Here is a 27,043-nt window from a genome sequence, read left to right on the forward strand (position 1 = left end):
TGTGTGTGTGTAGTGTCTGAGCGCATGTGTGGGGGAAGGCTGGGCAACAGGGACCAGGCCCGTGTGTAGGGGTGGGAGGCTGGGACCAGGCCCATGTGTAGGGGTGGGAGGCTGGGACCAGGCCCATGTGTAGGGGTGGGAGGCTGGGACCAGGCCCATGTGGAAGGGGTGGGAGGCTGGGACCAGGCCCATGTGTAGGGGTGGGAGGCTGGGACCAGGCCCATGTGTAGGGGTGGGAGGCTGGGACCAGGCCCATGTGTAGGGGTGGGAGGCTGGGACCAGGCCCATGTGTAGGTGGTGGGAGGCTGGGACCAGGCCCATGTGTAGGGGTGGGAGGCTGGGACCAGGCCCATGTGTAGGGGTGGGAGGCTGGGACCAGGCCCATGTGTAGGTGGTGGGAGGCTGGGACCAGGCCCATGTGTAGGGGTGGGAGGCTGGGACCAGGCCCATGTGTGGGGGTGGGAGGCTGGGACCAGGCCCATGTGTAGGGGTGGGAGGCTGGGACCAGGCCCATGTGTAGGGGTGGGAGGCTGGGACCAGGCCCATGTGTCGGGGTGGGAGGCTGGGACCAGGCCCATGTGTAGGGGTGGGAGTCTGGGACCAGGCCCATGTGTAGGGGTGGGGGTGGGACCAGGCCCATAGGGGGGTGGGAGGCTGGGACCAGGGGGGTGGGAGGCCTAGGGGTGGGACCAGGCCCATGTGTAGGGGTAGAGAGGCTGGGACCAGGCCCATGTGTAGGGGGTGGGAGGCGGGGACCAGGCCCATGTGTAGGGGTGGGAGGCTGGGACCAGGGCCAGGTCTAGGGGTGGGAGGCTGGGACCAGGGCCATGAGTAGGGAGCACCCACTCTTACCCAACCCTTGCGCTCTCCCTCTCTCCCTCCTGTGCATCTCCTCCATCTCTGTCTACCTCTTTCTGTATTAGTATGTGTATTTATTATGGATCCCCATTAGTTCCTGCCAAGGCAGCGGCTACTCTTCCTGGGGGTTTATTATGGATCCCCATTAGTTCCTGCCAAGGCAGCGGCTACTCTTCCTGGGGTTTATTATGGATCCCCATTAGTTCCTGCCAAGGCAGCGGCTACTCTTCCTGGGGGTTTATTATGGATCCCTATTAGTTCCTGCCAAGGCAGCAGCTACTCTTCCTGGGGTTTATTATGGATCCCCATTAGTTCCTGCCAAGGCAGCAGCTACTCTTCCTGGGGTTTATTATGGACATTAAAAAAAAAAATTCCTAAGTCAGCAGCTACTCTTCCTGGGGTTTAAATCCCATTAGTTCCTGCCAAGGCAGCAGCTACTCTTCCTGGGGTTTAAATCCCCATACAAGGCACATTAGTGGATCCCCAATGCCAAGGCAAGCTACTCTTCCTGGGGTTTATTATGGATCCCCATTAGTTCCTGCCAAGGCAGCGGCTACTCTTCCTGGGGGTTTATTATGGACCCCACAGTTCCTGCCAAGGCAGCAGCTACTCTTCCTGGGGGTTTATTATGGATCCCAACAAGGCAGCGGCTACTCTTCCTGGGGTTTATTATGGATCCCTATTAGTTTCTGCCAAGGCAGCAGCTACTCTTCCTGGGGTTTATTATGGATACAAGGCAGCGGCTATTCTTCCTGGGGTTTATTATGGATCCCCATTAGTTCCTGCCAAGGCAGCAGCTACTCTTCCTGGGGTTTATTATGGATCCCCATTAGTTCCTGCCAAGCCAGCAGCTACTCTTCCTGGGGTTTATTATGGATCCCCATTAGTTCCTGCCAAGGCAGCAGCTACTCTTCCTGGGGTTTATTATGGATCCCCATTAGTTCCTGCCAAGCCAGCAGCTACTCTTCCTGGGTCCAGCGACATAAAAAAAAAAAATTTAAGTCACCAAAAATCAATAACAGTACAAAATACAACACATTAGTACACCAATACAACACACCACTACCAATACAACACACCACTACCAATACAACACACCACTACCAATACAACACACCACTACCAATACACCACACCACTACCAATACACCACACCACTACCACACCTCTCCAATACAACACACCACTACCACACCACTACCAATACAACACACCACTACCACACCACTACCAATACAACACACCACTACCAATACAACACACCACTACCAATACAACACACCACTACCAATACAACACACCACTACCACACCTCTCCAATACAACACACCTCTCCAATACAACACACCACTACCACACCTCTCCAATACAACACCTCTCCAATACAACACACCACTACCACACCACTCCAATACAACACACCACTACCACACCACTACCAATACAACACACCACTACCACACCTCTCCAATACAACACACCACTACCAACACACCACACCTCTCCAATACAACACACCACTACCACACCTCTCCAATACAACACACCACTACCAACACACCACACCTCTCCAATACAACACACCACTACCAACACACCACACCTCTCCAATACAACACACCACTACCAACACACCACACCTCTCCAATACAACACACCACTACCACACCTCTCCAATACAACACACCTCTACCAATACAACACACCACTACCACACCACTACCACACCTCTCCAATACAACACACCACTATCACACCTCTCCAATACAACACACCACTACCACACCACTACCAATACAACACACCACTACCACACCACTACCACACCTCTCCAATACAACACACCACTACCACACCTCTCCAATACAACACACCACTACCACACCACTACCAATACAACACATTATTATATCAACACTACATATCACCAATACAACACACCACTACCACACCACTACCACTACAACACACCACTACCACACCTCTCCAATACAACACACCACTACCACACCTCTACCAATACAACACACCACTACCAATACAACACACCACTACCACACCTCTACCAATACAACACATTATTATATCAACACACCACTACCACACCTCTCCAATACAACACACCACTACCAATACACCACACCTCTCCAATACAACACACCTCTCCAATACAACACACCACTACCACATCTCTCCAATACAACACACCACTACCAATACAACACACCACTACCAATACACCACACCACTACCAATACACCACACCACTACCACACCTCTCCAATACAACACACCACTACCACACCTCTCCAATACAACACCACTACCACACCACTACCAATACAACACACCACTACCAATACAACACACCACTACCACACCTCTCCAATACAACACACCACTACCACACCTCTCCAATACAACACACCACTACCACACCTCTACCAATACAACACACCACTACCACACCACTACCACACCTCTCCAATACAACACACCACTACCACACCTCTGCAATACAACACACCACTACCACACCACTACCAATACAACACACCACTACCACACCACTACCACACCTCTCCAATACAACACACCACTACCACACCACTACCAATACAACACATTATTATATCAACACTACATATCACCAATACAACACACCACTACCACACCACTACCACACACCACTACCACACCTCTCCAATACAACACACCACTACCACACCACTACCACACCTCTCCAATACAACACACCACTACCACACCACTACCACACCACTACCACACCTCTCCAATACAACACACCACTACCACACCACTACCAATACACCACACCTCTCCAATACAACACATTATTACATCAACACTACATATCTCCAATACAAAATGTATAATTACCACAATAGAACAATATGTACGTGTTTTAATGTGTGTGCGCGTATCTTCACAGTAATCGTTGTTCCATAAAGTGTAGTTATGTTTTTTATTTTGATTTATTAGATTATACTGCTTGCATGATGTAGAATAAAGTTTCAATGTAGTCATGGCTCTGCGTTTCCCCAGAGTGTGGTCTGGACGTGGAGACTGTGAAGAGACCCTTTGTGGCATGTCTTGTGGGGTACGCATGGGGTGTCTGAGCTGTGTACCAGTAGTTCAAACAGACAAGCTCGGTGCCTTCAACATGCCAATTCCTTCCACAAAGACACGTGGTGATGCAGTCAAATCTCTCCTCTACTTTCAACCAGGAGAACAGCCAGCTGTGTTGCTCTGTTCTACTGCTGACGTCCCTCTTTATAGTAATTGACCATATGACTGGGCAGTAGTCCAGGTGTGACAGAACTAGGGTCGACTCTGGGATGCTGACCTGCTAGGCCGAGTCCCTCTGTCCAGTGTCTGTGTTCTTTTGCCCATCTTAATCTTTCATTTTTATTGGCCAGTCTGAGATATGGCTTTTTCTTTGCAACTCTGCCTAGAAGGCCAGCATCCCGGAGTCGCCTCTTCACTGTTGACGTTGAGACTGGACAGAGGAACTCTGCCTAGAAGGCCAGCATCCCGGAGTCGCCTCTTCACTGTTGACGTTGAGACTGGGGTGTTGCGGGTACAATTTAATGAAGCTGCCAGTTGAGGACTTGTGAGGCGTCTGTTTCTCAAACTAGACACTCGAATGTACTTGTCCTCTTGTTCAGTTGTGCACCGGGGCCTCCCACTCTTTCTCTGTGTAGCATCTGGTTGCTCCTCATTACACAACCTCTTATATGATCTCTTATACACTATATTAGACCCAGACTATGGAACTTTCCTAGACATGGCTAATATATTACGATCGCTACATCCGATGGATCTTGAAACTACTTTCAAGCAGATTTCTGCAGAATTAGTGAAGATGTGATCAACACATGTTGATGATTTCATTCCTGTGCTGTTTGTAAATACCCTGGTAGGTTGACTGATAACCTGAACCAGATTGCAGGCACTGGTTACAGGCTTAAGCTTTTTGTTTTGAGTGGACAGCCACCCAGAAAATATACCACTCGGTTGATACTGGATCGCATAAATTATCAAGCATTTCACACATATTATCCTGATACTGACTATTAGCAATGGGTGGTCCATATCAACTTCCCACAGAAATGGGCTTTAGGTGAGGAAAATGAACCCATAGCCATATTACTTCAGCAGCATTTGACGCGAGCCTCCAAAGTGATCTCTAAAAGTTACGACAACAGAACTACAGTTGTCTTCTAGCCAGATGTGTAATGCCAGTGGCCTGCTGAATCTCTCACAGCCGTGACCCAACGATGGCACAGTAGTCTTTTAGTCAGATGTGTAATGCCAGTAGCCTGCTGAATCTCTCACAGCCGTGACCCAACGATGGCACAGTAGTCTTTTAGTCAGATGTGTAATGCCAGTAGCCTGCTGAATCTCTCACAGCCGTGACCCAACGATGGCACAGTAGTCTTTTACAGTAATGCCAGTGGTCTGAATTTCACAGCCGTCATGGCACAGTGTCTTTTGTCAGATGTGTAATGCCAGTAGCCTGCTGAATCTCTCACAGCCGTGACCCAACGATGGCACAGTAGTCTTTTAGTCAGATGTGTAATGCCAGTAGCCTGCTGAATCTCTCACAGCCGTGACCCAACGATGGCACAGTAGTCTTTTAGTCAGATGTGTAATGCCAGTAGCCTGCTGAATCTCTCACAGCCGTGACCCAACGATGGCACAGTAGTCTTTTAGTCAGATGTGTAATGCCAGTAGCCTGCTGAATCTCTCACAGCCGTGACCCAACAATGGCACAGTAGTCTTTTAGTCAGATGTGTAATGCCAGTAGCCTGCTGAATCTCTCACAGCCGTGACCCAACGATGGCACAGTAGTCTTTTAGTCAGATGTGTAATGCCAGTAGCCTGCTGAATCTCTCACAGCCGTGACCCAACGATGGCACAGTAGTCTTTTAGTCAGATGTGTAATGCCAGTAGCCTGCTGAATCTTCCGCTGCCACGGACCAACGATGGCACAGTGCCTGAAATAGTCGGACGCTTTTTGAAGTCTTTCAGAGCTAGAATCAGTTCTTTCAAATCCAGTGTCAGGTAGTCCCGAAACTAGCCCTGCTAACGTTGATTGACCCCCGCATGGTCTACGACAGCCCCCCGGGCAGCTGTTGTAGAGTGGTAGGAAGCAGCCTAGTAATGTCCTGTAATGGTGCTCCAGGATAGGTTCCCCCGAACCCCGGGAACCACGTTTCTCACCATAGAGCTGCCGATGACAATGGCAGAGGTCCTCGGTCCATTTTTGCGCATCGTGTGGTTTACGAGACCCCTTGGATCAGAGCCTGTGGCATCTGCTAAGGCCTCTAGAAGCGTCAGTCCTGCTCCATTGATACACACCATACCGAAACAACGTCAGCCTGAGGTGTACAGAAGAAGAAGGTAGGCAAGATGTAGTTTCGGTTTGGTTTCCCACGCAGATTGTGCAACACCGAGATTTGCTTGCTTAGAGTAGACAACTCGGTCCTATAGTCCTCCTCAAGCAGGCAGTTGTTGCATTGAAATGCCAGTCAGTGTCCCAGAAAAGAGCATCGTAAACACAACTCCTACTACTACAGGAAGTGCTAGTCTCCTTCCTCCGGCTGAGGAGGCCTCCATTAAAAAGACGGCACGGTCCCAAATCGGGGAAATCCAAGCAGCCACCTTCGTTATGATGGCTAGCAACTTAGCTGGCTAGGTAAGGTTAGCTGGCTAGGTAAGGTTAGCTGGCTAGGTAAGGTTAGCTGGCTAGGTAAGGTTAGCTAGCTCTGTCAAGCAGGCTTCAAAACGGTCTGTTAAGCGGGATTCTGGGACAGAAAATAGTGATACTAGCTGTTAAAAAGCTAACAGAGTCTCGGAATCTATGCAAAAAAATAAGTGCTTTATTCATAATATAACTTAGATTGTTTGTTGTTTTGACTAAATGTAGCCAGAACACCCAAGAGTTTCCAGCATTCAGCTGCACACTGATGACCTTGGTGTCTGGGTTTGTCTCTCCATCCCCATCCAATTCTACCTCTTTCTGAGTTTCTGCCTCTCCCATCCATTTCTTTCTGGATTTCAATCTCTCCAGGGCTCTTGTGTTGTACTCATCATACCAGGGGAAGGTTCAAGAAGAGTACACAAGCTCACAATCTCTCTCCAGAATATCAAAACAGGCTACACTGGGTGAGTGGTGGGTCTTTCTTCACATCACTACAGTACCCATAGAGCATTCTTAAGAGATATGGAGAGGAGGGCTGAACAAGGGACATTTGGCCTCTTGCGGAACACTCCAGAACACTCTCGGCCCTTACAGTTTCGTAAGGAGGCGGAACGCATCACTTGTGCCCTCATGTAGCAGCTAACCCCTTCAGTGTTCCATGGCTGGAGATTGAAGGGTACTCCTGTATCTCCCATAGCGTAGCAGCTAGATTAGGACCATGGCTCGCAACCTCTAGCCCAAGGAGGGGAAACTTCGATGAGGGTGGGGGACCACAAAAAAAAATCTGAAAATCATCATGAGAGGCCGCAGTGGCTCGCGGGTCTGCTACCCACATCCATACATACATACATACATACATACATACATACATACATACATACATACATACAGTCAGATGTATAGTGTTTAGCCTTCTCATTTTGACACGTGTCGTAAAGAAAAATGTGCATTTTAACAGCAACTACTTTTTACTACACGTTTAGATAGCTGTCCGCTCGTCTAACTTACCTCAAAAAGGTTTTAGGTGACATGGGCTAATTGAGTGACTGTCAGAAGAAGAGAAACTGCTGATGGCACAATCAAAATGTCAAAATTGCACTTGTTTATTTTCACTATTTTAAACTCTCAACCGTAAGTTGAGACCCCGAGTTCCCAAAAGGCTGCTCCGCGGGCCACTAGTTGCCTATCCCTGCTCTAAGAGCCTTGGGTGTCCCCTCCTGTCCACTCCACAGTATGACAGCTAAACTTTACCGGATTGTGGTTTATTGTTTAGCGAGCTAGTTGTGGTAGTATGAGTTAGGATTATCGTTTATTGTTTAGCTAGCTAGCTAGTTGTGGTAGTATGAGTTAGGATTATCGTTTATTGTTTAGCTAGCTAGCTAGCTGTGGTAGTATGAGATAGGCTTATGGTTTATTGATTAGCTAGCTAGCCATAATCGTAACTCATACTACCACGTACAATGCATGAATCTGCAGGTAGTTAAAGCTAACCAACTAGGTTCAAATGTTAGCTAGATAGCATTAGGCTATAACTAAGCATTAGGCTATAATTAAGCAATGCAAATGTCTTAGATAAGAATAATATTACTACACAGATCATACAAAAAAAACATTATTACGCTTTAACTTGTACACACACACCAAAAGCAGGCCCCGTCTCTCTCTCTCTGCTGTTCCCATGACCTGAGACCCCCCCCCCCCCTGTAAGCATGGCCCTGAGCCCAGAAACAGTTTTCAGGTCATTAATCTCCAAAGTGCAGCTCGTCCAAGAAACAGCCCCCCCCTCCTCCACCACCATGAACTTTTGTTTAATAAACGACACTAAATGTGAAAGCCTTGTACAGAACGGCCACAAACACATCATACCCAGACAGAGGTTGTGCTCCAGAAGTATTTAGGGAATAGGGTGCCATTTGGGACACAGTGAGCTGGTCTGGCCGTTGGTAGAGTGTAGAGCCTTTTACATCACATGTTATCTACCATAGCTACCATAGCGCTTTATAAAATTCTGTTAAGAGGGCATTCTATCTCCCCAGTGTAGAGTGGTGGTGGGGCATTTATCTGTCCAGTGTAGAGTGGTGGTGGGGTGGTGGTCCAGTGTAGGTGGTGGTGGGGTGGGGGGGTGTTATCTGTCCAGTGTGGAGTGGTGGTGGTGGGGGGGTGTTATCTGTCCAGTGTGGAGTGGTGGTGGGGTGTTATCTGTCCCAGTGTGGAGTGGTGGTGGGGTGGGGGGGGTGTTATCTGTCCAGTGGAGTGGTGGTGGGGTGGGGGGGGTGTTATCTGGTCTGTCCAGTATAGGTGGTGGTGGGGGGGGGGGGGGGTGTTATCTGTCCAGTGTGGAGGGGGGGGGTTATCTGTCCAGTGTGGGTGGGGTGGGGGGGGGTGTTATCTGTCCAGTATAGAGTGGTGGTGGGGTGGGGGAGTTATCTGTCCAGTGTGGGTGGTGGTGGGGGGGGGGTGTTATCTGTCCAGTGTGGAGTGGTGGTGGGGTGGGGGGGTGTTATCTGTCCAGTGTGGAGTGGTGGTGGGGTGGGGGGGGTGTTATCTGTCCAGGGGTGGACAGGGGTGGGAGAGAAATCGGGGATCAATACTTTAAAATAACATCAGAGCCTCCAGAGAACGACGGTCTGTTTACTTCTCAAATGAACGATTCTGTTGAACTCACTCCTCTGACAAAGATGTGGAAGATGGCTACTTCCATGTCTGTTTTAAGGATCTCCTCTCTGATCCTTCATTCTCCCCTCCCCTCCCTCACTCCCTTCCCTCCCCCTCCCTCACTCCCTCCCTCCCCCTCCCTCCCTCCCTCCCTCCCTCCCTCCCCCTCCCTCCACTCCCCTCCCTCCCTCCTCCCCTCCCTCCCCTCCCTCCCTCCCTCCCTCCCCCTCCCTCCCTCCCTCCCTCCACTCCTCCCTCACTCACTCCCCTCCCTCCCTCCCTCCCTCCCTCCCTCCCTCCCTCCCTCCCTCCCTCCCTCCCTCCCCTCCCTCCCCTCCCTCCCTCCACTCCCTCCCTCCACTCCCTCCACTCCCTCCCTCCCCTGCCGTCGGTTTCTTTACCATTAGCTCTGTTCAGCACAAGGATGCAGTCCCATAGGAAGTCACATGAGGGGAGCAAGAGGATAAAACCACAAGAGGAAGAGTGGAGGGGGAAGAAACAAAATTGAAGAGAGGAAGAACGGAATGGAGGAGAAAAGAGATTAAATATGTATTCAATAATGATATAATTACCAAGATGAAAGACATTGGAGAGAAGAGTGTGTGTGTGTGTGTGTGTGTGTGTGTGTGTGTGTGTGTGTGTGTGTGTGTGTGTGTGTGTGTGTGTGTGAGAGAGAGGGGCAAGGAGATAGGGAGGGGGTTCCTCTAAGATGACATGTGCTCAGTGGATTTTGACCATAAGCTTTTTATTAGAAAACCATGAGCATTCTCATCTGCAGACAATAACAAAAGTGGAGCCAAATTTCTGCAGGGGACACGGAGGGGTTATATGGTTGTACGTGGCAGGAGATGGAGTGTGTGTGTGAGCATGCCCCACTCCGTTTCCTTGAAGACTCTCCCTTCCATTGCTCCACTCTCCCCCAGCCCTCTCCCTTCCATTGATTCACTCTCCCCAAGCCCTCTCCCTTCCGTAGCCCCACTCCGTTTCCTTGAAGACTCTCCCTTCCATTGCTCCACTCTCCCCCAGCCCTCTCCCTTCCATTGCTCCACTCTCCCCCAGCCCTCTCCCTTCCATTGCTCCACTCTCCCCCAGCCCTCTCCCTTCCATAGCCCCACTCAGTTTCCTTGAAGACTCTCCCTTCCATTGCTCCACTCTCCCCCAGCCCTCTCCCTTCCGTAGCCCCACTCAGTTTCCTTGAAGACTCTCCCTTCCATTGCTCCACTCTCCCCCAGCCCTCTCCCTTCCGTAGCCCCACTCCGTTTCCTTGAAGACTTCCAGAGGCCGACCTCCAAATTATAGAACCAAAACAACTTTTGACGAGTCGGGGCCATTAAGGAAACCCTACCTTAGTGCACTACTTTAGACCCTATTCCCTATATAGTGCACTACTTTAGACCCTATTCCCTACATAGTGCAATACTTTAGACCCTATTCCCTACCTTAGTGCACTACTTTAGACCCTATTCCCTACCATAGTGCACTACTTTAGACCCTATTCCCTATATAGTGCACTACTTTAGACCCTATTCCCTATATAGTGCACTACTTTAGACCCTATTCCCTACCATAGTGCACTACTTTAGACCCTATTCCCTATATAGTGCACTACTTTAGACCCTATTCCCTACCATAGTGCACTACTTTAGACCCTATTCCCTATATAGTGCACTACTTTAGACCCTATTCCCTACCATAGTGCACTACTTTAGACCCTATTCCCTATATAGTGCACTACTTTAGACCCTATTCCCTACCATAGTGCACTACTTTAGACCCTATTCCCTATATAGTGCACTACTTTAGACCTTATTCCCTACCATAGTGCACTACTTTAGACCCTATTCCCTATATAGTGCACTACTTTAGACCCTATTCCCTACCATAGTGCACTACTTTAGACCCTATATAGTGCACTACTTTAGACCCTATTCCCTATATAGTGCACTACTTTAGACCCTATTCCCTATATAGTGCACTACTTTAGACCAGGGCCCAACGGGATACAAGCTGAGAAATGGGTTGTTTCCCCCTCTACTGTGTGCGGCTGACTAATGAGTGAGGTTTCTCACCTAGCTCTTCTCTAGAATGATTCATAACCTACAGAATGACAGTCAATTCATGTTTGGCCTCCTGGAATAGCAAGGCTGTTATTTCAGGCCCTGGGAGCCTGTAGAAATGGACCTGGAGTACGAAATGTATGTTGTTGACTATCAACAATAAAAATTAAAAACATTTAAAAAATCAAGTTTACTACTGATATACCTACTCAACTACTAGATTTACGATCCTTCCTTCTCTCTGGGCCATCACCATTTCCTCCCTCGCTCTCTTTCTCCCCTCTGGGAAGAACAATAGTTGCAAGCCAGCGAATGAGAGAGCGGGAGAGAGAGTTACACGGACCAGTGCTAACTTGTCTCACTGCACCAGGAAGGGAATGTAGTAGGTAGAGCATGACCCATTCACCACTCACACCTTGTCAGCCTGGTGATGAATAGTGCTTGCTTACCATAACATTGTGCTATGGGTCTATCCCAGATGGCTCCCTATTTGCTTACCATAACATTGTGCTATGGGTCTATCCCAGATGGCTCCCTATTTGCTTACCATAACATTGTGCTATGGGTCTATCCCAGATGGCTCCCTATTTCCCTTTGGGGCTCTGGTCAAAAGTAGTGCACTGTATAGGGAATAGGGGGCCAATTGGGATGCAACCTGTGATTCAACCACAGCATTGAGCCATTTGACTACGTAAGCAGAGTGAAGGAGGAGAGTGTCTCGTAAAACAGGTAGCATCCCCAAGGATAGCTGCTTGTTTATTACTGCCATCAGAGCCAACAGGACTGTATCCTAATCAGTGTCTTGTTGTGGCAGCAGCGCAGAACAGAGCAGAACACTTCCAGAACCAAAGAACAGAGGCCTGTGTTCTAGAACCAGAACCATTTTGGTTCAGAACCAGATCCAAAATGGCGGCTGAGCTTCACTCAGAATGAGGAGTGGGCGATCCACTGTGGCCCTGATAGCTCAGTGAGGTGATGCATGGAAGTTCTGCCTGGCTTCGTCCTCATTTGGAGGTCCTTGTCCCAGGTTTGTAAAATCCTTGAAGACGCTGGCTGCCCACACCTCGTCTCGCCACTAAATCACAGGAAGTATTCTAGAGCGTGTTCCTTTTCCCTTCAAGTCCCGTTTTGTCATCTATTGGTATAAACCCTTGTTTAACACTTCATAGACTACAAGGTCACTGACCCCTGATTTACAAGCTAGTTGGGTTTACAGTTTACTCACTTTATACACTGATAGAAACACATGGGGAGGGAGACCGGCATGCCTTGAGTTCCTCAACATGCAGGTCAGGGTACGTACACACACACACACTACTTACTTGGAGAGGGAAACACCTCCTGCTTTCCCTATGAGTTCCTCATGGTGAAGCACCGCCTCGTTCCAGGGAATGTCCAGGAATTTGAGCAGCGTCCTCATCCACTTCTCTGGATGGAGCACCAGCTGTTCATAATGCACCGGCAGGCACTTGTCTGAGGCATCCAGGCACTGAGTGTACATGGTCTCTATGGCCCTGTTCCACTTGGTCAGGCAGTCTCTGTAGCTGCCCAGGTCAAAGCCAGCGATCGTCACCTTACGCGAGATCATCGAATGGACCGAGGCGCGTCCGTCCCGGATCATTAGCACGAACTTGGCGTGCGGGAAGATCTTAGCCAGGTAGGAGAGGGACTTCAGAGCGAAGGGGTCCTTGTTACAGAGGAAGTTGGCGGGTTCGCCATGCTTCACGATGATCTCCAGGAGGAAGGCCTGCATGGCAGCGTCCAGGACCTCGTCCGTCACCCCGGCCTCGTCCAGACGCATCTTCTCCCTCCCCGACCGCGACCACATCTGTTTCATGGCCAGGATACGTGGAATAACCCTGGTCTCCTCACCACAACGAACCTCGGGGTGAGCGTCCAGCATGGCTCTCATCAACGTGGTCCCACTCCTGGGAACCCCTCCAATGAACACTAGAGGCATGTCCTTGTTGTAGACGAATGGAGCGGAGAGGTTATGGGCCCCGGGGCCAGAGCCCCGCAGGATGGTGGAGGAGCTCAAAGAACCCCCCAGGAGCAACCCTCTTGGCCCCTGAAGGCCCCCCAGAACCCCTTGGTCCCCAGGCTGGCTGCTCCGCTCCTCGATGCGGTGGTGACACTCCATGGCGTGACGACCCAAGTAGAAGACTGTGACTGAGCTGATGACCAGACAGGCCACCAGCAGGTTCTGCTTCAGCTTCATCATCATCACCATCACCATCTCAGGACCAGGGAGGGAGGGAGGGAGGGAGGTGTACCAGAGAGGTAGTGGAAGAGGAGGGAAGGTTGGGAGTAGCGGAGTGTCCCTCCTTTCAAGGTCGGCGATGGGGGGCGTGTTCCCCGGCGGTCAGTGCTTGTCGTGTGCCCAGCTCCATCAGGCCTTGGGAAGAACAGAATAAAAACACATTATTACACAATATAATCATATAGCCTTGGTTGGAACAGTAGAACATGGCAACTTCAGGCAGATCCTGGTAGAGATCTTGACATTCTAGATCATTTGTATACTGCTGGTAGAAATCAAGCTAAGGCTTGAGCCAACAAATGGTTCACGTCGTATATGGTCCTAAAAAAGGCTCTGTTCAGAAAAACAAAACATCTTATTTTCAGCATTATACTGTACTGACCCATCTTACACACACGAAATTACCAAGGAATTCCTTATATCCAATGTAGGAATTAGCCTCAACATAATTACAAATCCCCTCGGGAGAAATGTAGGCTATAGAGACGCTCCACTTTGACCTCAGAAAGCAGTAATAAACACATTCTCTCTGTCTGACAACGTTATGGATCTCACGCCAAAACCACTGTACAACTGTGGTGTAAAAGAAAGGCTAAGACCGACATCATAAAGTTGTCAGAAAAACACTCGACACAGTCAAGGCCCTCAGCTGACACAAGTCCACAGGAATTAATCCAGGCCACAGACTAGAGGTACAGCGAGAGGGAGAGAGACAGACACTGAGAAAAAGGGATAGACCGAGAGAGAGAGAGAGAGAGAGAGAGAGAGAGAGAGAACAGCTCCACTATTCAGCAGTCTTAAGCATTTAGGACTTCCCCAGTGACACACTTAGCAACATAAAGACGCAATGATTATATTTATCCCTCAGAGGGAAATATCTAATTTACAACCATCTTGTTCTGTTTTTCAACTCGTTTTTTTTCTCGTTTCCCAGTGTTCAGTTTGTTTCTTGGGCTGAGAGAAACGTTCCTGACCAGGAACGAGACGTCCAACCTCCGGCCTCTAATTTGTCCCTGAGCAGTTACACAGGCTCTGATTTACAGAGTAGGTGGTGTGACATCACGTTACTCTGGGTCATTGCCACAGAAAAAGGACCCAAGAGTACCAACATGTGAAGTTTATAGGAGCATATCAAATTTGGTGTCAAATGAAAGCTAAAAAGGAGTATATATTTTTTGGAAATAAGGTATGAATACGTCCCCCCATCCCCCCAATCCTAAAAATGTTTAGTAAACAAAAGGCTTCGATTTCTGGTCACAGAAGAAGAAGCTAGGTTCACATCCAATTGGTGACAGAATATTATAAAGTCTGCATTGGGGCGGCAGGGTAGCCTAGTGGTTAGTGTTGGACTAGTAACCGGAAGGTTGCAAGTTCAAACCCCCGAGCTGACATGGTACAAATCTGTCTTTCTGCCCCTGAACAGGCAGTTAACCCACTGTTCCTAGGCTGTCATTGAAAATAAGAATTTGTTCTTAACTGACTTGCCTGGATATATATAGTAGCCACCCTTTACCTTGATGGCAGCTTTCCACACTCCAGGCATTCTGTCAACCAGCTTCATGCGGGAGTCACCTGGAATGCATTTCCATTAACAGGTGTGCCTTGTTAAAAAGTTAATTTGTGGAATTTCTTTCCTTCTTAATGCGTTTGAGCCAATCAGTTGAGATGTGACAAGGTAGGGTTGGTATACAAAAGATAGTGCTATTTAGTAAAGGTCCATATTACAGAAAGAACAGATCAAATATGCAAAGAGAAATGACAGTCCATCATTACTTTAAGAAATGAAGGTCAAGACAATCTGGAAAATGTCAAGAACTTTGAAAGTAAGTGCAGTTGCAAAAACCATCAAGCACTATAATGAAACTGGCTCTCATGAGGACCACCACAGGGAAGACCCAGAGTTACCAGTTCATTAGAGTTACCAAGCCTCAGGAAATCTGCAATTAACTGCACCTCAGACTTCAACCAAAATAAATGTTTCACAGGGTTCAAGTAACAGACACCCCTCAACATCAACTGTTCAGAGGAGACTGCGTGAATCAGGTCTTTATGGTCAAATATCTGCAAAGAAACCACTTCTAAAGGACACCAATAAGAAGAAGAGATTTGCTTGGGCCAAGAAATACGAGCAATGGACATTAGATCGGGGGGAATCTGTCCTTTGGTCTGATGGGTCCAAATTTGAGATTTCTGGTTCCAACCGCCATGTCTTTGTGAGACGCAGAGTAGGTGAAAAGATGATCTCCGCATGTGTGGTTCCCACCGTGAAGCATGGAGGAGGATGTGTGATGGTGTGGGGGTGCTCACTGTCTGTGATTTATTTAGAATTCAAGGCACACTTAACCAGCATGGCGACCACAGTATCCTGCAGTGATTCCCCATCCCATCTGGTTTGCTCTTAGTGGAACTATTATTTGTTTTTCAACAGGACAATGACCCAAAACACACCTCCAGGCTGTGTAAGGGCTATTTGACTAAGAAGGAGAGTGATGGAGTGCTGCATCAGATGACCTGGCCTCCACAATCACCTGACCTCAACCCATTTGAGATGAGTTGGACCGCAGAGTGAAGGAAAAGCCGCCAACAAGTGCTCAGCATATGTGGGAACTCCTTCAAGACTGTTGGAAAATAATTCCAGGTGAAGCTGGTTGAGAGAATGCCAAGAGTGTGCAAAGCTGTCATCAAGGCAAAAGGCTGGGTATTTGAAGAATCTCAAATATATTTTGATTTGTTTAACACTTTTGGTAACTACATGATTCCATGTGTGTTTTGATGTCTTCACTATATTCAACAATGTAGAAAATAGTAAAAATAAAGAAAAACATTTGAATGAGGTGGTGTGTCCAAACTTTTGACTGGTGGAAGTAGTGGTGTGTAATTTATATATATACACACACACACACAAATATATGACATATGTTTTCTGTCTGGGGCCCCCTAGCAGCAGGGGGCCCAAAGCAACCGCTTATGTCACTTATACCTAGAACCGGCCCTGCGCACACTCCTTCGCTTGTCTCTTATCTTCTGTGACATTTGACTGACGGCTTTGATGGGTCTTTCTTGGCAAAGCTCAACAAGACATCATTAATCTGCTCTGACGACTGTCTGACGCTGCTCTCATAACACCCACGCATGTTGACGCACAGTAACACCAGTCACACCTTATGAAACAATAATGGATACACAGTAACAGACACGCAGTTTATCTGTGATGCAGATGTAACATAATTGAAAAGAGCGATCACACACACACACACACACACACACACACACACACACGATGCTGTCATCCTGCCCTTTCCCTTATTACAGGGGTTCAGGCGGGCTTTCGCACATCAGCAAAGCAATTATTCCAGGCTCCCTATTAGAGATGTGCTTCTGCAGCATATGTTAGATATGTGTGTGTGCATCCCGACAGCAACAACTGATAAGAGGACAGGAAATACAAAAGGAGAGGAAAGCACCGTCTCCTCAGACAGACTAGATACTATGGTTTGGCCTTGTGTTTAAGGCTATTGTCTTGCTGAAAAGGTGAATTCCTCTCCCAGTGTCTGGTGGAAAGCAGAATGAGACAGGCTTTACCCTTTAGGATTTTGTGGGTACTTAGCTCCATTACAATTTAGAAAGAAAAAATTATAAATATTGAAAAAAAACGATCCCGTCCTTAATGATTACCAGCATGCCCATTAGGATGGGATCCTTAACGTTATGGTTCTGTTCCCCCCCCCCCCCCCCCCCCACAAAATTCATATCACAGTGCAGTAGATATCACAAACATATTATTTTCTGTGTTTACAGCCTAACTAGACAATAGGCTGTGAAGGGAAAGGTGTCATTTGAATCAAACCAGTGAGGAAGAGGCCCATTTCTAGGCCCGGGGGTAGAGAACACTGATGAGCCAGAAAGTTGTATCAACTAACATCCCAGCAAAACTCCCTCCAAATGACAGAAGTAAACTAAATTAACAACTAGTAGAAACCTACATGTTAGACTTATAGGTCTAACCTCTTTTGAACATTACTGGTATTTCTGTATGAGGAACTCGCTCTTAACATCGCAGAACAGTTTGAATGATGCTTTCACCATAACAGTAACCAGGGCACCTTGACGATATTACAGGGTTAGATGGCTTCTGAAGGAGGTCTACTGGTTCTGTTTGCTAGCCTGGTTAAAAACCTAGACTGAACAATTGGGTTTAACCAGGCTACCGGTTTCTTCCAAGTTAACTGTAATTGCACTGGAACAGCAGATGCAAGCCAAGTGGTTCCCCGCCAGCCCAGCCAGACCCTATACACAGAGTGGACAAAACATTAAGAACACCTGCTCTTTCCATGACAGACTGACCAGGTGAAGTCAGGTGAAATGATCCCTTATTGAGGTCACTTGTTAAATCCCACTTCAATCCGTGTAGGTGAAGGGGAGGAGACCTGGTTACTGAAGGATTTTTAAGCCTTGAGACAATTGAGACGTGGATTGTGTTTGTGTGCCATTCAGAGGATGAATGGGCAAGACAAAATATTGAAGTGCCTTTGAACAGGGTTTGGTAGTAGGTACCAGGCGCACCGGTTTGAGTCAAGAACTGCAACGCTGTTGGGTTTTTCACGCTCAACAGTTTCCTGTGTGTATCAAGAATGGTCCACCATCCAAGGAACATCCAGCCAACTTGACACAACTGTGGGAAGCATTAGAGTCAACATGGGCCAGCAGCCCTGTGGAACACTTTCAACACCTTTTAGAGTCCACGCCCCGACAAATTGAGGCTGTTCTGAGGGCAAAAGCAGGTGAAACTCAATATTCGGAAGGTGTTCCTAATGTTTTGTACATCTCCCTCCGTGTCATCATCTTGAGGTCCTTCCACCTCCATTTAAAACCCCCAGCTAAACCCAGATCTGGAATCTGTCTGTGAGCTCTCACCATCAGAGCAAACAGCCCGTCACCCCGACGCTACTCACCCAGGCCCCCGTCGACGCACCCACGCTACTCCCCGGATCCCCCACGCTACCCCCCACACCCCGTCACTACCCCCACCCCACGGTCACCCCCCCTACGCTACTCCCGTCACCCCGCTACTCCCGTCACGCTACTCCCGTCACCCCGACGCTACTCCCGTCACCCCGACGCCCCTACTCCCGGTCCCCGACACTACTCCCAGACGCTACTCCCGGTCCCCGACGCTTCTCCCGGTCCCCGACGCTACTCCCAGCCCCGTCACACTACTCCCAGCCCCGACACTACTCCCAGCCCCGACACTACTCCCAGCCCCCGTCACCCCGACACTACTCCCAGCCCCCGTCCCAGCCCCGACACACTACTCCCAGCCCCGACACTACTCCCAGCCCCCGACACTACCCAGCCCCCCGGCTCCCGGCCCCCGACACTCTCCCAGCCCCCCCTGACACTACTCTTGATTAAAAGCAGTGCACTACATATGAAGTTATAGGATGCCATTTGGACAAAAGTGGACCATTCCCAGCCCCCGTCCCCTTGATTAAAAACCATATGAAGTTATAGGATGCCGAAAAGGAATCGAGGAATATAAAAAAGGTAGGATACCTAAAGCCACTGGTCTGAATTACAACTTGTTTTCCCAGCTTTAGCAGCAGGCAGATTGGTTTCACGTTTCACCTGGCTGTGCGTACCGAGCTGAAATGAAGAATGTGTTTGTGTTAAATTAATTCAGGCTCTTTGCTCCTGTTACAGATATTGTATCCTCCTCTTGGAGTTTCTTTCATTGATCTGTGAAGGTGGGGGGGGGGGGGAATTCTCTATGGACCCATGCTGAAACCAGACCACCACATCAACACTTAATAACAATGGAGGAAGTCTTTGTGTATGTATCTGTCTGTGGAATAAGGTTGGAGGCTCCAAAACTGAGGCCCTGCCATGACATACAAGTGAGTGGGGAGAAGGGAGAAAACGGAAGCTGGAGACTACGACTACACTGGAGACTACGCACTGCCGCGACCCCCGACTACGCACCCCTCGACTACGCACTGCCGCGACCCCCGCGACTACGCACTGCCGCGACCCCCGCGACTACGCACTGCCGCGACCCCCGACTACGCACGCACTGACCCCGACTACGCACCCCGACCCCGACTACGCACTGCCGCGACCCCCTCGACTACGCACTGCCCGTACCTTCTGCATATTATTCAGCTTTTGTTGGAAACGTGAAAACATTGTTTAGAAAGGAACCATTGATGAGGTCAGAACTATTCAGAAAAGACTTGGACTCAGATCAACTATGCCAAACAGAGAAACTATCAATCTACCTGTGGCAGCTCCAAGTTTCTGCCTCGGGACAATCACTGTGTTTTTAAAAAATTACCTACCTGTATCGGTCCTGATTGGATATCAGGTACATGCTTCACTTCCACAGGATTCTAACCTACATCCCAAATGGCCCTTATTCCCTACACGGAGCACGACTTTATTCCCTACACGGAGCACGACTTTATTCCCTACACGGAGCACGACTTTATTCCCTACACGGAGCACGACTTTATTCCCTACACGGAGCACGACTTTATTCCCTACACGGAGCACGACTTTATTCCCTACACGGAGCACGACTTTATTCCCTACACGGAGCACGACTTTATTCCCTACACGGAGCACGACTTTATTCCCTACACGGAGCACGACTTTATTCCCTACACGGAGCACGACTTTATTCCCTACACGGAGCACGACTTTATTCCCTACACGGAGCACGACTTTATTCCCTACACAGAGCACGACTTTATTCCCTACACAGAGCACGACTTTATTCCCTACACAGAGCACGACTTTATTCCCTACACAGAGCATGACTTTATTCCCTACACAGAGCATGACTTTATTCCCTACACAGAGCACGACTTTATTCCCTACTATCTAGTCCCTATGTAGGGAATAGGGTCTAAAGTAGTGCACTATGAAAGGAATAGGGTCTAAAGTAGTGCACTATAAAGGGAATAGGTCTAAAGTAGTGCACTATAAAGGGAATAGGGTCTAAAGTAGTGCACTATGTAGGGAATAGGTTCTAAAGTAGTGCACTATGTAGGGAATAGGTTCTAAAGTAGTGCACTATATAGGGAATAGGGTCTAAAGTAGTGCACTACATAGGGAATAGGGTCTAAAGTAGTGCACTATAAAGGGAATAGGGTCTAAAGTAGTGCACTATAAAGGGAATAGGGTCTAAAGTAGTGCACTATAAAGGGAATAGGGTCTAAAGTAGTGCACTATAAAGGGAATAGGGTTAAAGTAGTGCACTATGTAGGGAATAGGGTCTAAAGTAGTGCACTATAAATGGAATAGGGGGCCATTTGAGATGTATCCCTAGATCAATCAGGTAGAACGGAACAGAGGCCGGAGCTTAACCTTTGACCCAACTGGTAATGCCATACATCACATCCTGTGAGAGTGTAACAGTATAGCTTTAGTCCGTCCCCTCGCCCATACCCGGGGGCGAACCAGGGACCCTCTGCACACATCAACAGCAGTCACCCACAAAGCACCGTTACCCATCGCTCCACAAAAGCCACGGTCCCTTGCAGAGCAAGAGGAACCACTACTTCAAGTCTCAGAGCAAGAGGAACCACTACTTCAAGTCTCAGAGCAAGAGGAACCACTACTTCAAGTCTCAGAGCAAGAGGAACCACTACTTCAAGTCTCAGAGCAAGAGGAACCACTACTTCAAGTCTCAGAGCAAGAGGAACCACTACTTCAAGTCTCAGAGCAAGAGGAACCACTACTTCAAGTCTCAGAGCAAGAGGAACCACTACTTCAAGTCTCAGAGCAAGAGGAACCACTACTTCAAGTCTCAGAGCAAGAGGAACCACTACTTCAAGTCTCAGAGCAAGAGGAACCACTACTTCAAGTCTCAGAGCGAGTGACGTCACCGACTGAAACACTATTAGCACGAATCACCGCTAACTAGCTAGCCACTTCACACTGGTTACAAGAGCACCACCCAAATTACACCCTATCCCCTGCATAGTGCACTACTTTGACAAAGACCCATAGGGGAAAGCGTGCCATTTGAGACCCTCATATTGTAAATATTAGGTCAGATTCTAGCTAATGGTCACTTCAGCACAATTCCAGTCAATGGCCTTAGTACTTTTTTTTTGTTTTTAAATTTTAAGCTACGTTGGAAGCTGCAAAATCACCCATAGTTACTGTTGAGCCAACGCAAAATCACCCATAGTTACTGTTGAGCCAACGCAAAATCACCCATAGTTACTGTTGAGCCAACGCAAAATCACCCATAGTTACTGTTGAGCCAACGCAAAATCACCCCTAGTTACTGTTGAGCCAACGCAAAATCACCCATAGTTACTGTTGAGCCAACGCAAAATCACCCATAGTTACTGTTGAGCCAACGCAAAATCACCCATAGTTACTGTTGAGCCAACGCAAAATCACCCCTAGTTACTGTTGAGCCAACGCAAAATCACCCATAGTTACTGTTGAGCCAACGCAAAATCACCCATAGTTACTGTTGAGCCAACGCAAAATCACCCCTAGTTACTGTTGAGCCAACGCAAAATCCAAGACACGCTTGGAACTGTGGAATATATTAGATGTTTCTCAAACTCCAGCAGGTCCAAAGTCCAGCAGGACTGGACTTCAAAATCATTTGTACTGATGGAAACGCCCGCATAACCCTAGGACTGAATTTAGAGAACCCTACCCTCCACATAACCCTAGGACTGAATTTAGAGAACCCTACCCTCCACACAACCCTAGGACTGAATTTAGAGAACCCTACCCTCCACATAACCCTAGGACTGAATTTAGAGAACCCTACCCTCCACGTAACCCTAGGACTGAATTTAGAGAACCCTACCCTCCACACAACCCTAGGACTGAATTTAGAGAACCCTACCCTCCACATAACCCTAGGACTGAATTTAGAGAGACTACACAACCAGGGAGACAGCAGGCCGTACCCGGCATAACCAGACAGTTATTTCAAGGTACCCGGCAACATCCCACGTCCCCCTGCTTCCAGTCACAGCCTACATACTGTTCATTGGCATGTATGAATGAATTGATGCTCCGCTCTCTTCTCTCACACACACACACACACACACACACACACACACACACACACACACACACACACACACACACACACACACACACACACACACACACACACACACACACACACACACACACACACACACACACACACACACACACACACACACACACACTTGTAATTTAGGAATGCTGGATAGGGATAGCGAGCAATGATAAGTCAGACAGCAGCTGTGACAGATGAGATAGTAGGAAACTGTGGGACGAATTGGGAACTCCGACTGCAAGCCAGGCCTAATCGCCAAACGACAGTGCCCAACCTCACTAATGGTCTTGTGGCTGAATGGAAGAATGTTTCCCCACAGCAATGTTCCAACATCTAGTGGAAAGCCTTCCCAGAAGAGTGGAGGCTGTTATAGCAGCAATGTTCCAACATCTAGTGGAAAGACTTCCCAGAAGAGTGGAGGCTGTTATAGCAGCAATGTTCCAGCATCTAGTGGAAAGCCTTCTCAGAAGAGTGGAGGCTGTTATAGCAGCAATGTTCCAACATCTAGTGGAAAGCCTTCCCAGAAGAGTGGAGGCTGTTATAGCAGCAATGTTCCAACATCTAGTGGAAAGACTTCCCAGAAGAGTGGAGGCTGTTATAGCAGCAATGTTCCAACATCTAGTGGAAAGCCTTCTCAGAAGAGTGGAGGCTGTTATAGCAGCAATGTTCCAACATCTAGTGGAAAGCCTTCCCAGAAGAGTGGAGGCTGTTATAGCAGCAATGTTCCAGCATCTAGTGGAAAGCCTTCCCAGAAGAGTGGAGGCTATTATAGCAATGTTCCAACATCTAGTTGGAGACAACTTTAGCCAGTTAATTTGGGTACGTTTGAACAGGGTAGCCTAGTGGTTAGAGCGTTGGACTAGTAACCGGAAGGTTGCAAGTTCAAATCCCCGAGCTGACAAGATACGAATCTGTCGTTCTGCCCCTGAACAGGCAGTTAACCCACTGTTCCCAGGCCGTCATTAGTTAAGAACAAATTCTTATTTTCGACTTGCCTAGTTAAATAAAAGGTAAAATAAAAATACTTGATTGGGACAATGCATTCATTGGCAGGAAAGCTGCAGAAGGATGAGCATACTATTGTTTAACAGCTCAAATTTTTATTTTACCTTTATTTAACTAGGCAAGTCAGTTAAGAACAAATTCTTATTTTCAATGACGGCCTAGGAACAGTGGGTTAACTGCCTGTTTCAGTGGCAGAACGACAGATTTTCACCTTGTCAGTTCTGGGATTCAATCTTGCAACCTTTCAGTTCATCTAAAAATGATCCTTCCTTTCAATTTGAGTTAACATTGCTCTGGCTAGCATTAGTTGTTGATCATGTGCATATGGGGAAAGAGCCTAACTTTGTATGGGTTGTTTGATCAATAGGACTGGAAGGTTACCTGTAAGAGGATCTCTGTGCTATTTAGCTACATATTGGCAGAAATCCATTCAAGTGTATTTTGACAAACACATTCAAATGATCTAAAGTAGTGTTGGGTACGGGCTGCGTGGGGTACGGGCTGCGTGGGGTACGGGCTGCGTGGGGTACGGGCTGCGTGGGGTACGGGCTGCGTGGGGTACCATGTCACCAGAATATAAATAAACACACCATAGAAAAAGAGTCTACTCCGTCTATGAAACAAATAAATCAACCACTTTCTACCAAGAGTTCCATCGCTATAACAACCATAGGTTCAAACATGGTGTAATATGAATCAGATTTAAACTATAATAACCACACAAATAGCTATTCTATCATCCTCCCTTCTTGGTCTTTGGGCCATTGCTAGTAGAGAGTGAACTGGAGGACACCAAATATCTGGCATCCACATTTCTTTTCAACATGACACAGAGAAATGAGAAGTTTTGTCAACAGCTGTAGGAATGGCCTGCAATGGAAACACACAAACACATTGATGTTAAGCCCATTCCCTCAGTTATAGTTACTGCAGACCGATGTTTTGCGATCAGCAATCAGCAGAGGTAGAACTACTTACCGGGGTTCAAAAAGATAGGTCTTAAGCAATTAGGCTCCATTTAGGCCTTGAAGGTCAAGTGTAGGAGGCATCCTTTGGAACAGTTTAGCACATTATCACGTCTGCATAGTTCCGTGCAACATGAATCCTGTGCAATGCTGACCAGTAAGGATTCCACATCAATAGTCTACATACACAATATCATCTGATGTGGACATATCCAAGGTAAAAAAAAAATTTTTAAACGAACGACGTGATTTTACCTGCGGAACCTGTGTCAGTGTTCCGTTTACACAACCCTCCGCTACAGATACATAGGTGGAGCCCCCCCCCCCCCCCATCATCATCATCATTATTATTATTATTAGCAATGTTTGCTGTTTAGTTGTGCACACATCAACAGTTGCCTTTTTTTTTAGATACACGCATTATTTATAGGCTACGTAAAATGTTCTGGTTAAAAACACGTTACTTCCAATAGGGAGACAAAACCCTCGATCAATGTAGTTGTCTATTTGACATGGGCTTGACAGATCATGTTTATTGTTATGCCAAGACGTGATACATGTTCAGCCTTCACACACCGGACGGCACGTGTTAAAACGTTTCTACAGTGATGCAAAGCTGTCAGCGCATGTCAAAGAATGACGAATTATAGACGGATCTGAGGCTAAAAACGACATTGTAAAAAAATACTTCCGAATGAGTTATGCTCAGAATGTGCAGTGATTGGTAGCCTACTAAGTAGACAGTCGCGGATAGCGGCGCTGATGCTGGAAGAGAAGAGCAAAGGGAGAAGAAAGAGAGGAACATGTCTCCACTGTCGCAATCTTCTTTCCTTTGATAAAATATAAAACACCCACCTAAACGTAGAGGATCCAGCGCGGGAGAGAGTTGATCAAGCTGCTTATCTCATAGTTGAACACCGTGACTCGTAAATTCCATCCGTTCAATTTGCTCCCTTGTTGTTCCACTGATCCGACACACAAGATTACTTGTTACTGCTTTCTTTTCAATTGTATCGCTGCAAACGCGTCACCCTTACTTTACTAGAGTCTGGTGTAATCATTAGTCCAAACAGTTGCGTTTTGCTACGAAACCGAAAGTTTCTATTGGATAACCTCAGGTAGGTCCCGCCCCGTTTCCTTCCATTTGCTTCCGTTTTAGAAACGTTTTGCAACAGAATGGATGTAATGAATATGCCCTTGGTGGCCTGGAATTGCAAGCCGGTTTGCGATTGGACCACCCGCAGAAGACGATTCGTAATGTGTCATGGTAGATGATTGGTTAAAGGAGTTGAAGGGTGGGGTTAGAATGTACCCACGCTTTTAAAGAGACAGTGGACTCCATTTGAAATATTGGTGCGACAGCTCACTGCAAAAATATCGGAGTATTACAAAGCTAACAGTACATTTTATTTAGATAAATACAAATGTAATAATTGATTTACTCTTCAAATGATTTGAGTCCACAACCACAACGTTGTCAGTCTAATTATAGGCTACAGATGTTCCTGGAAAAATAATGTTAATTTGCATATTCACACAAGATAATTTTGCATATTCACACAAGATAATTTAAGATCATTTTGAGTTTTAGTATATTATGACATTTTAATCAAGTGAATTAAATGAGTAATCAATCACACTATATTACAGGCTAAACCTCAACCGAGTTGTTTGATGTTTTGCCAGGTTTAGGTCTCCAGTTGTACATGAGCTTTTGTTGCTCTCTATCTGAAAAACGAGGCTATAAATACAGTAGACAGACAGAACACTAAAGTCCCATAGAGATGCTGTTATACTGCTGTATGTATGGGACTGCTGACTTTGTGCGGGTCTGGAACATGGTAGATGGAGAGCAGTGGAGGCTGCTGAAGGGAGGACGGCTCATAATAATGGCCGGAACGGAGGTAATGGAATGGCATCAAACATAAGAAAACCAAGAAAACCATGTGTTTAATGCCATTTCACTGATTCCGCTCCAGCCATTACCCCCGAGCCTGTCCTTCAAATAAGGTGCTGCCACCAACCTCCTCGGATGGAGAGTTGCTGGCATCCCCTGAGTGTTTTATGGAGAGTTTTAATTCAACTGTGTCTCTCTCTCTCGGTCTCTTTCATTCTCTCTCTGTCTCTCTCTGTCTCTTTCATTCTCTCTCTGTCTCTCTCTCTGTCTCTTTCATTCTCTCTCTGTCTCTCTCTCTGTCTCTTTCATTCTCTCTCTGTCTCTTTCATTCATTCTCTCTCTGTCTCTTTCATTCTCTCTTTCTTTCTTTCGTTCTCTCTCTCTCTCTCTCTCTCTCTCTCTCTCTCTCTCTCTCTCTCTCTCTCTCTCTCTCTCTCTCTCCCTTTCTCTCTCTCCTCTCTCTCTTTCAAATGTCATATTATGTCTATATACAGTGTTCTAATGGTGTGCAAAATGGTGTGGAAAATAAATAAACATAA

The 27,043-nt window shown here is 47.4% G+C and overlaps 1 protein-coding gene across 3 annotated transcripts in view; it reads right to left on the minus strand.

The window, feature by feature from the left end:
• Positions 1-25,655, minus strand: part of LOC123992489 (protein-tyrosine sulfotransferase 1-like) — a 78,224-nt gene extending 52,569 nt beyond the window's left edge. The window contains exons 1-3 of one of the 3 annotated variants that reach the window (XM_046293661.1): positions 25,463-25,655; positions 12,621-13,693; positions 11,158-12,373 (exon numbers count right to left, since the gene is read on the minus strand). In XM_046293661.1, coding sequence (XP_046149617.1) covers positions 12,223-12,373; positions 12,621-13,534 — 1,065 coding nt within the window. In that variant the 5' untranslated portion in view covers positions 13,535-13,693; positions 25,463-25,655 and the 3' untranslated portion in view covers positions 11,158-12,222. Of the gene's footprint in view, positions 1-11,157; positions 12,374-12,620; positions 13,694-25,462 lie in introns of those variants that run through there. The other 2 variants (XM_046293659.1, XM_046293660.1) reach the window with 2 other exon arrangements.
• Between the last annotated feature and the right edge of the window lie 1,388 nt (positions 25,656-27,043).

Source organism: Oncorhynchus gorbuscha, linkage group LG13 (genome assembly GCF_021184085.1).
Source record: "Oncorhynchus gorbuscha isolate QuinsamMale2020 ecotype Even-year linkage group LG13, OgorEven_v1.0, whole genome shotgun sequence".
Lineage (NCBI taxonomy): Eukaryota > Metazoa > Chordata > Actinopteri > Salmoniformes > Salmonidae > Oncorhynchus > Oncorhynchus gorbuscha.